Genomic DNA, 12,840 nt, shown 5'->3' with positions numbered 1-12,840 from the left:
TATCTCTTCTTCTATTCTTTCATTGATATGTTTTATTCCTATATCTTCTCTTCTATTCTTTCTTAGATATATTTTACTATGAGTATATCTTCTATAACCTTCATTACGTATTTTATTATGTGTATACCCACTAAAACCCTCATTGTGTATTGGACAAAATCAATCAATAAAAATAAAAATGGTTGTAGATGGGCTGACATACACACCTCCCAAATTTGGACTATGCATTGTGTAGAGATGCATGTCCTGCATGTTGATTGGTTGGTCTGACTTTTGCTGTATTATTTTAGTGTCCCCTAGCTAGAACATTAACATTCACAGAAGTATAAATGCAATAGCTGGGTAATCAGGGGTGGGCTACTGCCCGGACACGGGGGGTGGGGAATGCAGTGGGGTAGCAAAAATGGAGCTCCACCCCAGAGCACCTAATTTGCACTGAAAGATATTGAAAGAAAAGCCCTTCATGGCACCGGACCAGGGTATCTACGAGACCGCCTTCTGCCGCACGAATCCCAGCGACCGGTTAGGTCCCACAGAGTGGGCCTTCTCCGGGTCCCGTCAACAAAACAATGTCGTTTGGCGGGGCCCAGGGGAAGAGCCTTCTCTGTGGCGGCCCCGGCCCTCTGGAACCAACTCCCCCTGGAGATTAGAATTCCCCCCACCCTCCTCGCCTTTCGTAAGCTCCTTAAAACCCACCTCTGCCATCAGGCATGGGGGAACTGAGATATTCTTTCCCCCTAGGCCTTTACAATTTATGCATGGTTTGTTTGTATATATGTTTGGTTTTACAATAAGGGTTTTTTAGTTGTTTTAGTATTGGATTTACATGCTGTTTTTTATTATTGTTGTTTGCCGCCCCGAGTCTACGGAGAGGGGCGGCATACAAATCCAATAAATGAATGAATGAATGAATGAATGAATGAATGAATGAATGAATGAATGAATGAATGAATGAATGAATGCAGGGTGTCCTTCATAAGCCACACCCACAGTGTGGTAGTAAAAATTTTGGTAGCCCTTCACTGTAGGCAACCATCTTGGAATGACAGACCCGTACATTCCCTGACATGCTGTGACACAAAAGTCTAATTCCTACCTTATCCTATCAGGAGGATGGACTTCTACCAGCATTATACTCCCAAGGTCATTGTTGAACTTTCCTTAGAGACATAATACTCTGGGACAAAAGTAGAATACATCTTTATTTATAGCATTGAACACTGAATAGTCCTATTCCATGTTCCTTGAGGAGTAGGGAATCAGTGAGGTCGGGACCCTTCACCTCACTCTGCTTGTTTCATTCTTCCTTATGGGTTAATGTATTCATGTTATTCACTGAGGAAAGAAGAAAGGTCAACTTTATTCCTTCTTGCATCTCACCATAATCAATAATTACAGAGTATTTACCTTTTGTAAGAGTCTTAAGTAGTTAAAATTTGAGCAGAGTTCCATTTTTGATGGGGGAGGGGAAGCTGCTTGTATTGTAGTTAAATTTAAACATGCCCTTTAGTTGCAGCAGTAGTTTTTCAGTAAGATATAATGTGATTATGAGACCTCACCTTTTGCAAAATCAGAGGAAATATAAGCATTGAATATGCTCCAGTCTCCTTCACATTCTTGTTATCAGACATTTGCCAACACTCTCTAGTTAGGCTTACTATTTAATTTATGTCCTCTTGCTTATTCCATATTTCCTTTCTCTTGCTGGCAGAGGTCTTGAATTGTTACTAGTGAATGTGATTCTTGTATTTAAAAATGGGCTATGCAAAAGAAAACAAGTGATAAAAGAGTTGTAGTTGAGGAAACATATTGCACTTTATTTAGGATTATGCCTGGAACAGAATTGCTTTGTTTTGAAACTATGTATGTGAATTAGAAAAATATGTACTTCATTTTTGCTATTGCTTCACGCACATTGGTTCATTTTTACATTTTTTCTACTGAATACCATCTGCTTAATCCATAGTTGCTAAAATGGAACATTTTGCTTATAAACAAGATAAAAGGCGTCTGATTTTGTAGCAACATACAAGTCTAAATAATAAATAAATAAAATAAAAACCTCATTCTTCCCTCCTTTCCAGGCTTGCCATAAAAAAGGGCCTGTATATGTTAGGTTAGATTCAATAATACAGTGATATCTCGTCTAATGCTGCAATTTTGCTGAGGCTTCCCTCGCTGGGAAACCCCACCTCCGGACTTCCGTTGCCAGGCAAAGTGCCTGTTTTCGTGCTGGTGGGATTCCCCTGCTGGGATTCCCCTGCAGCATCGCAAAATCCAGAGGTGGGGTTTCCCATGGAGGGGAGCCTCAGGGGAATCCCACCAGTGCAAAAGCGGGCGCTTCAACTGGCAAAAGGGGTGAATTTTGGGCTTGCACACATTAATGGCACCGGACCAGAATATCTCCGGGACCGCCTTCTGCCACACGAATCCCAGCGGCCGGTTAGGTCCCACAGAGTTGGTCTTCTCCGGGTCCCGGCGACTAAACAATGTCAGCTGGCAGGACCCAGGGGAAGAGCCTTCTCTGTGGCAGCTCCGACCCTCTGGAACCAACTGCCCCCAGAGATTAGGACTGCCCCCACCCTCCTTGCCTTTCGTAAACTCCTTAAAACCCACCTCTGTCGTCAGGCTTGGGGGAACTGAGACATCCCCCCTTTGCCTATGTAGTTTTGTGCATGATATGACTGTGTGTATGTATTTTATATACTGTATTGGGGTTTTTTTTCTTTTTAGACTTTTTAATGTTAAATTGTTATTTTTGATTTTTAATTATTAGATTTGTTACCATATATTGTTTTTATCACTGTTGTGTGCCCCACCGAGTCTGCGGAGAGGGGTGGCATACAAATCTAAATAATAATAATAATAATAATAATAATAATAATAATAATAATAATAATAATAATAGCTTTTCCATTGATTCCTATGGGAAACATTGTTTTGTCTTACGAACTTTTCACCTTACGAACCTCGTCCTGGAACCAATTAAGTTCGTAAGACAAGGTATCACTGTACTTGAAAGGTAAAATAAATTCATACCCTCCAAGGCTCTTATTCCTGAATTCTTGACTATATATATATTCTGTGACAATTTGGTTTCTGCAAAGGGCCTTTATCTATTTTCGTAGGGAAGCCCACTTCAGGTTTTGAAATCCAAAATTATCTCTCCTACCTGCAATTCCGGACTATGATTTATAAGCAACCTCAGGCAATATAGTGAATGAAATACTACATTTGTTGATGAAAAGCTTAAGATAAGAAAGACTTAAAAATAGAAGAATGCTATAGTGCATTCTTAACTTACTCTTAATACATTAATTTACAAAATAGGCAAAGAACAGCAAATCATATTGAATCATTGGCTATTCTGCAGATTGGTAATAAAAAAATACCCCTAAGCACTATATCTATATTTATCAGTTGATATGCTTCTTAGATTATTAAAATATAGATTGTTTTACAACGTACCGAAAAAGTAGGACATTGCCTTGGTAATATCACAGATACCATCCAATTAGCATTATGGATAGTAGTTACAATAGATTAATTACCGAAACTACTCCTAAATTCAGCCTTTCTGAAATATTTCAGTTGTCATCAGTCTGAAATCCAAATTCCTTTCATTAGCTCACTACACCATAGTTACTACAATGGAACAGCCTGTTGCGGTATAAATCCATCATTTGGTACACTGTTTTCTGTTTTTCTTAGTCCTTGTGTCCCAAAGCAGTTCTCTTTCCCTGCCTCTCACATAGACAAAAGGGACAGGTAAAAGAATCCTGTCATCAACCTTATAAATTGAAAAGGACAAGATACATAAGAGAAGTGGGGGGGGGGGACCCCTTGCTTCTGCAAGGTCAAAACAAACTGCTAATGCTGTTAGCAAGTATTTCTATCTAATTCTGGCAAGTCTTCCCCTGGCGATTTTCTTGCTCCACTAGTTCATGATTCTTATTTATTTGGCTGATAGAAAGGACCCGAATGTCCTTTCCTCTTGTTTCAGCAGTGTCAGAATAACTAGCAATTGGGTTGGGGCTTTGAGGCAGGAAGAGCAAAACAAGCTCCTGCTAGCTATTTTTTTCAGGACATGTTCGTCCCTCTCTTACAATCGTATGTCAGCCTTCCAGGCAAATATAATGGTATGTGGGAATGATCTTGGGAGTTGGAGAAGATTTGTAGCTAGGGCAAATGGTTAGATAAATGGCAGCTTAGCCTGCAGAAGTAATGTGGGCACAGGACTCAGAAGGGACTCTTTTTGGTTCCATGCAAAGGCAATGGGAGAGAAATGTACTTTCAGACTTCCAAGATTCTATTAATGTATCCTTACAATTGTTGTGGTTGGCTCTGGCCCAGCTCCTGCTCCAAGGAATGTGGAGGTGGATGCAGGGGAAACATCAACATGTCATAGGCCTGTTTTATTGCCGACAGAGGCAGGTAGTGCAGTTTCCTTGGACGTAGAAGAAGGTGGGGGTGACTTGGAAGAGGGGGGCTTGGCACACAGCCCAGGAAGCCAATCTCCATTATCTTCGGTTGATTCGAATGCGGAAGTCTTGGACCCACGCAGGTGCAGAGTTATGCGCAGAAGAGACCAATTGAGGACATATTACAGGAGATAAGAGAGGCCACCTGGGTTGGGGTGGGGCTCTAGTAATTAGAGCTGCTGATATAAATAGCAGCGTGTTGGTTTGGCCGTTGTGGAAGATTATCTGATCGCAGTTCTTCAGGACCGTGCTTTGCTGTTTTCCGTACTTTGTTTGTTGATTTTTCACGCCTTTGAAACCAAAGCAGAGCAAGGTGTGTGTGTTTCACTTCGTTGGAAGAAGGAGGGCTTTGACGTTTCTTCACAGCTGCTAGCTAAGTACTTAAGGACAGATTAATGGAATTGTACAGCCTATAAGGTTGTTTTGGGACGAGTGTTCTTTGCAATACAAAAAGGGTGCTTTGTTTCTTTTGAATTTTGTGATAAAGAACATTGTTTTGAATTTTCAAATGTGTGTGTGTCTGAAATTTGTACCCTTGAATTTTCAGGAGGCTCATACCAGAGAGCCCGGCAGAACAACAATAAAGCCAGGGTGTCAAACTCAAGGCCTGGGGGGTGGCGTATCTGGACCATGGGGTGCTTAGATCTGGCCCATGGGGCTACTTTCAGTGAAAACAGAGCTCAGAAGGGCCGCAGACGACACTCACAAGCTCCATTTTCACTGGCAGAGGGTTGCAGAAGGCTGTTGCAGCAGAAAATGGAGTTTGCGAGGGCCACGGGCAGCCCTCCTGAGCTCCATTTTCACTAGCAGAAGGTTGCAAGAAGCTGTTGCAGCTGAAAACAGATCTTGGGAGTCTGCTTTTGCTGGTAGAGCACTAGGGCTACTACAGGCACCCCCAACACAAATGATGTCAAGCTAGCCGCGCCTACCCTGGCTACACCCATCCTGACCTCCCAAGGTCAAACACAACCTTGATATGGCCCTCAATGGAATTGAGTTTGATACCCCTGTAATAAAGTAAAGCTACTTCTTCTGGGTGTGTTTCTCGTCTGGACTATCTTGCAAGTCTAAAAGTACATCTTTCCTCCATCACCTTTAAAACCCCAAAATCTAGAGAGCATCCCTTCTGAGGTATATGCTATGCATATATTCTTGCTGGTGGCTAAGGTGCCTCTTATCCAAGTATTGCCCTGTTTGCAGCTCTTCTCCCTGTCTCCAGTAGCGGGTTCCTACCGGTATTTTTTTTAAAAAAATTATTTATTTATTTATTTATTTATTCTATTTTTATGCTGCCCTTCTGTTTAGATTCAGGGCGGCTTACAACATGTTTGCAATTGCACTTTTTTTTACAGAGCCCAGGTTCGCCTAGTGCACCAGTTGCAGCCCTATTTGGACTGGAAGTCACTGCTCACAGTCACTCACACCCTCATCACCTTGAGGTTCGACTACTATAACGCTCTCTACATGGGGCTACCTTTGAAGAGTGTTCGGAAACTTCAGATCGTGCAAAATGCAGCTGCGAGAGCAATCATGGGCTTCCCTAGGTATGCCCATGTCACACCAACACTCTGCAGTCTGCATTGGTTGCCGATCAGTTTCCGGTCACAATTCAAAGTGTTGGTCAGGACCTATAAAGCCCTTCATGGCATCGGGCCAGAATATCTCCGAGACCGCCTTCTGCCGCACGAATCCCAGCTACTGGTTAGGTCCCACAGAGTTGGCCTTCTCCGGGTCGGTCCCATCGACTAAACAATGTCATCTGGCGGGACCCAGGGGAAGAGCCTTCTTTGTGCCGGCCCCGACTCTCTGGAACAGCTCCCCCCGGAGATTAGAATTGCCTTCCGTAAACTTCTTAAAACCCACCTCTGCCACCAGGCATGGGGGAACTGAGACATCTCCCCCGGGCCTATACAGTTTATGCATGGTATGTTTGTGTGTATGTTTTCTTTTTAAAAGGGGTTTTAGTGACTTTTAATTATTAGATTTGTAATATATTGTGTTATTATTGTTATGAGTTGCCCCGAGTCTACGGAGAGGGGCGGCATACAAATCTAATAAATAATAATAATAATAATAATAATAATAATAATAATAATAATTGCCCCCACAATCCGGGTCCTCATTTTATCCACCTCGGAAGGACGGGAGGCTGAGTCAACCTTGAGCCGGTGATGAGATTTGAACCACTGACCTACAGATCTACAGTCAGCTTCAGTGGCCTGCAGTACAGCACTCTACCTGCTGTGCCACCTCGGCTCATGGATGAGGACGCTGCACTGGTAGTAAAACTGGAGCTGTGTGTGCAGCTTTGGGTCTGTCGCATGTGCGCGCACACATCCCAGCAAGATTTTCCTTCTGCTCATGTGCAGGAAGCAAAATCTTGTGAGAGGGCAGGTGCGTGTGTGAAATTTTGGTGATTTTTTGCTTCTCACACACACACACGTCCCCTCGTGAGATTTTTCCTAGTTGCACGTGCGCAGGAGCAAAACCCTCCCTGCATGTACAGCGTACTGATAGCGGTGATAGTGGCAACTATCAAGGTCATTCCCACCTCTCAATATATACCCTGTTTCCCCGAAAATAAGACGTACCCCAAAAGTAAGGCATGTCAGAGGTTTCGCAGAATTTGCGAATATAAGGCACCCCCCGAAAATAAGGCGTAGTCAAGTTTACATACGGTATGGTGGAAAAACATACGGTACCATTCAAAGCTGTTCATAGTGGTACCGTAATAATGTGGCTTCCCCTGCTGGCCCCTTCCATCGCTTTGTACCGTCCAGTACAGCAGACACAGTCTGCTGCTGTCTCACCGCCATTACAGTCTCCACTACAGTGCGTAGACTGTAGTTCCTCTGGTGGCCGGAAGCTACAATAGCGGGAGTATACTGTTGTACCATATAAGTGCCGTCGTTTGTGTGTGTGGGTGCCATACTGACAGGTACCGTACCGTAATCAGTGTACCGTACGGTACACTTTCTTTGGGGATGTCAGCTTTTCTGCCTGTGAATTTGTCTTATTTGAGAAATACAGTGGTCCCTCGAGTTTCGCGATCTCGATCTTCGCTAAACTCTATATCGCGAGTTTTCAACCCGGAAGTAAACTCCACCATCTGCGCATGCGTGCCCTTCCACGCATGCGTAGATGGTGGAGTTTCCCCGCCGGGCAGAGGCTTCCCTGGGTCTTCCCCCTCTTGCCCCGGTAAGGCGCGAGCAACAGCGTGGGCGGGTGGGCGGCACATGCGCAGGGAAACCCCAGGGCCGCTTCTCAGCTGAGAAGCGGCCCCAGCAACAGCGCGGGGGGGGCGGGCGGCGCGCGCACGCGCGCGGGGGAAACCCCAGGGCTGCTTCTCAGCTGAGAAGCGGCCCCAGCAACAGCGCGGGGGGGGCGGGGCGGCGCGCGCGCGCGCGGGGAAACCCCAGGGCTGCTTCTCAGCTGAGAAGCGGCCCCAGCAACAGCGCGGGGGGCGGGCGGCGCGCGCGCGCGGGCGGGGAAACCCCAGGGCTGCTTCTCAGCTGAGAAGCGGCCCCAGCAACAGCGCGGGGGGGCGGGCGGCACGCGCGCCGCGCGGGGAAACCCCAGGGCTGCTTCTCAGCTGAGAAGCGGCCCCAGCAACAGCGTGGGGGGGAGGGCGGCGCGCGCGCGCGCGGGGAAACCCCAGGGCCGCTTCTCAGCTGAGAAGCGGCCCCAGCAACAGCGGGGGGGGGGCGGGCGGCGCGCACGCGCGCGGGGAAACCCCAGGGCCGCTTCTCAGCTGAGAAGCGGCCCCAGCAACAGCGCGGGGGGGGGGGGGCGGGCGGCACGCGCGTGGACAAGCAGCAGCAGCGAGGCGGCGGGGAAACCCAATCTTCGGCTCCTCGCTGCTGCGGTGGAAATAAAAATACCATCTGCGCATGCGCAGATGGTGTTTTTACTTCCGCACCGCTACTTCGCGACAAATCGATCATCGCGAGGGGTCCTGGAACGGAACCCTCGCGATGATCGAGGGACCACTGTATAAGGCACCCCCCGAAAATAAGACGTAGCACAACTTTTGGAGCAAAAATTAATATAAGACAGTGTCTTATTTTCGGGGAAACATGGTAGTATGACAATAGTATTACACAAGACTTTAAAGCCTATGAATATTTAATACCTTTTGTGGATTCAGCCATTATAATCGTGATGTGAACCTTAATTATGCCACAGAACTTGTTATGAAGTTAGAAAGTGCACGTTGTATCATTTGAAATGGGGAAAACAGAAATCACAATTGTTGAAAAGCGTTTATGTACAGTACATCAGATAAATTAAAAACAACCCCCCCCCCCCAAAATAAGAACTTCATCCACAAGTCGTAAGTCATATATACATTGTTTAAAACAAACTCCACAATTTTCTCACCTCCCTCTATTAGTTGGAAGATAATGTAGGAGTTGATCGTGGTTAATTAACATTTCGGGATTTGCATTAAACACACAGAGTATCTAATTTATAACTGAACAGGAAGAAAGCTTTCTCTGTGCAGTCTTGATAATGAATAAATGTGTTAACACATTAGCACAGAAATTTTAATGCATATATCTAAAATATATCTAATAAGCATATATTTGCAAGCAGAATTATCTTTTGAAAATGGTGGGCTGGGCATGTCACGTGTTACAGTAAACAAGTACTAGAGATTTGTTGGAATTATTTAGCATGTTTATTTGATGCTTTTGCAACAAAGGTAGCAATCCACAGGCGATATGCTGCTTCCAGATTTTTTACAATGGGTCCTCCATCACTAGAGATTTTGCAAGAAACAACAGGAATATGTGCATGCAAAAATATATATCTGTATAGGTGTGTTTTGTTCATTTATTTAATTACGTTTACTGTATATCTTGCCTGTCCTGTAAAGGTAAAATTTACTGTATGTGGGAATATCTTAACCCAGCCATTGCTCATCGTTCTAACCTCTGCCACCCAGAAGTCATTTACTTTTGCTTTGTTTGCTTTGTTCACAACACATTTTTCAGCTACAAAACAGGATTATCTAACAGTGAAAAAGGATCTACTGTAGTTCTGTTTTACAATGTTAAGATGGCTAAAAGAAATTTAAATGCATTCACATTTGAATCCATAGATCAAATTGTTTCCCAAAGAAACTGAAAAACTGTTTATTACAAATTCTGTGTAAATATCTTTTGGTGTAGTGCTAAGGCAACATCCTATTTAATCATCAAAATAATTTTACTGCATTTTTTATGCAAAAAGCCCATAAAGGGTTTCCAGGCTCCTGTGCTCCGTTGTGCTTCAAAATATGGTTTCTGGAATGGAGTCAGACCTGTTGCATAGCCTTGTTGCTCACAATCCTTTTCAGTTCGACCTAGGAGGGATTCATAGAAAATAAAGATGATCTGAATTTGGAGGCCACTGTGTTGCTTGAAATACCCTGATGCAGAAAGGAAGGAAGGAAGAAAAGAAAGAAAGGGGGGAAACTATTGCCTATATATACTGGATAAGACCTGTTGCATAGCCTTGTTGCTTACAATCCTTTTCAGTTCGACTTAGGAGGGATTCATAGAAAATAAAGATGGTCTGAATTGGGAGGCCACTGTGTGGCTTGAAATACCCTGATGCAGAAAGAAGGAAAGGAAGGAAGGAAGGAAGGAAGGAAGGAAGGAAGGAAGGAAGGAAGGAAGAGGGGAAAATATTGCCTATATATACTGGATAATCCAAGAGAGAGTTGGGGAAGAGCATGCATTTGACAGTGTTCTTGTTTCTAATCCTAGGAAGAGTCCAGATGTTGCCTCAGGCTGTCTATCTCCTGCACGGGCTACTGGAGAATGGGCACACTGTCTATGTTCACTGCAATGCAGGTGTTGGTAGGTCCACCGCTGCAGTTTGTGGCTGGTTGAAATATGTGCTGGGATGGAATTTGAGAAAAGTGCAGTACTTTGTAGCCTCCAGAAGAGCAGCCATCTACATTGATGAAGAAGCACTGGTCCGTGCCGAGGAGGATTTCTTTCAGAAATTTGGGCCGCTCCGTTCCTCATTCAAGCCATAACAGGAGCAGCAGCAGAAGAAGAAGAAGAAACTGCTAGCAGCATAGTCAAGGGTCAAAGGTCTCAGAAATCATGGCCTTAACTCCAAAAATGCTACCATGGCCTGAGGAAATAGTAAGATGAAAATGTGAGTGAATGTGCGTGTAGCAGTCAGGATACATAAAGCTCATGTAGCAGTTTTAGAGACAGAAAATTCCCATTGATTACTAACACATTGATTACTATTTGAGAGGGGGATTAATCCTAATTTGCCCACCCATTCATGCTTCACCACTTGGCATGGCCTGAGTTAGGTAGCTAAGTAGGGTCAGGCCCTCTTAGTACTTTGATGAAAGATCTCTGGGGAATATGGTAAGAAGGTAGTAGGCCACCATTTCTATACCACTGCCAGGGAAACAACAAGGACTACCTGAAGTCAAGTTCATGTTACTGCCTTTCCCAAGCATTATTGGGTTTTTTTTAAACAGAATTGCACATATACATATGCAAACATGACTCTGGGAGCTAAACTAGAAAAGAAACTGCAGGTTTATTCCCTGTTTGTGGATTATCTGGTTATGGCTAAGCGTATGAAACTTGGCAAACTTCTTAGCCCAGGCAGCAGATTTGATAGAGACATGCAATGCCTCCAATGTAGATATTATCATCTAGATCCATTATTAGCCTCAGCTTGGCTAACTTTGGAAGCTGGGCATTATAGCACTTGTTCATTTACAAAATAGTTGTGTAAATGAAAAGGAACAACCCTATCATACTTCACAGCACAGGAGGAGAGCTATGATAATCCAAAAATTGGAACAGTTTTGGTACTGCATTTTCCATTTAACAAATTTTATGTAAAGGTATAGGCTTGGCAAGTTGAATTATGTTTTACATTTGTTAATAGGGAACTTGTAATCTGTCTTACGTGTATATTCTATCTGCATACTTAACCTGCCTTCCCCTCTCTTCCCTCCTCTGACCTCACCCCAATTTAAATCCTGGATCAGTTTAGCCTCTCTGTGCATTTAATGAAGTGAGCTGCAATTCATGAGAACTTATGCCCTTTAATAAAATTTATTTGTCAGAAAACTACTTCTGATTGTATGCTTCACAGTAGAAGCTGTCACTAAATAATAAATCATGAATGTTTTTTTTCTCATATATCCAAATGCACAGGTTTGAGATCCCTTGAAGGCTTAACCAAAGACCTTGGTTTATCACTTAGGTCAAATGTTGTTCTGATTGCTTGAAGTTAGATTAATCCAGGCAGCCCTTCACAAATGTCTATCTACTGTAGTTAGTCAGTATATGTTTTTTCTTAATTTTGGAATTTTCCAAGCTGCCAGAATTTAGTCATGTACTGTATAAATTTATTTGATGGAGAATGTTTAACACTATAATGTTAAAGGTGTTGGTGTCAGTGCAATAAAAAATTGTAATCCAGGTCACAAATTAAGTATGTGCAGGCTATCAAAGAGTATGCATGGTTTAAAACAGATGATTATTAATGAATGTGAATTAAATGGAAAATCGTCCAAGTCAGCCAAGAATACCTATGGCATTGTGCAACAATCTTGATACATTTGTGAATCTTCAACTGGAATAATTGCAACTTATTACCATTACATCTGGAAGAATGCTTAGTTACCCATAATCACCTTACAGAGAAGATGGCATAAAATTTAATAAATAAATAAATAGTGCAGCTGGGAGGAAAATCCAGAAGCATTACAGGGTTAAATAACCATGTATGATAGCTTGTAGAAGGGTAATTATTCTATATAAATATTTTTGTTTATTAATCATCCTTACATTAGTTTGTTTAGAATATGTATTTTATTCTTTATTTTTTGTTAAAGTTATCTTGTATGCAAAAATAGCACGGAATATTTTCTTAGCTGCATACTTGACTTTATTTCTGAATTTGGATGTTGGATGTACCATTAAATATTTGAAACACACAATATTGACAATGAACAAGTTCTTCTGTTGGACGTCAAGATATGTACAAGAATGACTGGCATATCTTATGCCACATTTGAATTATAGTAATTTAAACAAGAGTTAACATAAATAAGGGCTTAAAAGTCTTTGCTGATAAAATATTTTTGATAATGCACGGAGAATAATTTTGACAAGATGAAGGCTCCATGTGGTATATTCATTTTAATTATGTTTCTGTGTCATAGGACAAATTATAACGCCAAATGAAAGCCGAGTCATGTAACCTATAGCAAATTCACAACATAGAAACTTCATCTAAAAGTTTCTATAGATCCATCTTAAGTATTTTGATATTTCTTCGTGATTGCTGGCATATATTTAGCCACTGTATGAAAATGAAAACAATC

At 42.8% G+C, this 12,840-nt stretch overlaps 1 protein-coding gene across 1 annotated transcript in view; it reads left to right on the top strand.

Moving 5' to 3' along the window:
• EPM2A (EPM2A glucan phosphatase, laforin) overlaps positions 1-12,453 on the top strand; it is a 56,393-nt gene extending 43,940 nt beyond the window's left edge. The window contains exon 4 of the mRNA XM_070740009.1: positions 10,235-12,453. Coding sequence (XP_070596110.1) covers positions 10,235-10,509 — 275 coding nt within the window. The 3' untranslated portion in view covers positions 10,510-12,453. The remainder of the gene's footprint in view (positions 1-10,234) is intronic.
• Positions 12,454-12,840: the final 387 nt, after the last annotated feature.

The sequence above is a fragment of the Erythrolamprus reginae genome, chromosome 1 (assembly GCF_031021105.1).
Source record: "Erythrolamprus reginae isolate rEryReg1 chromosome 1, rEryReg1.hap1, whole genome shotgun sequence".
Classification (NCBI taxonomy): domain Eukaryota; kingdom Metazoa; phylum Chordata; class Lepidosauria; order Squamata; family Dipsadidae; genus Erythrolamprus; species Erythrolamprus reginae.
Note: the sequence above shows the minus strand (reverse complement) of the source record. Positions and strands in the feature narration are given on the sequence as shown.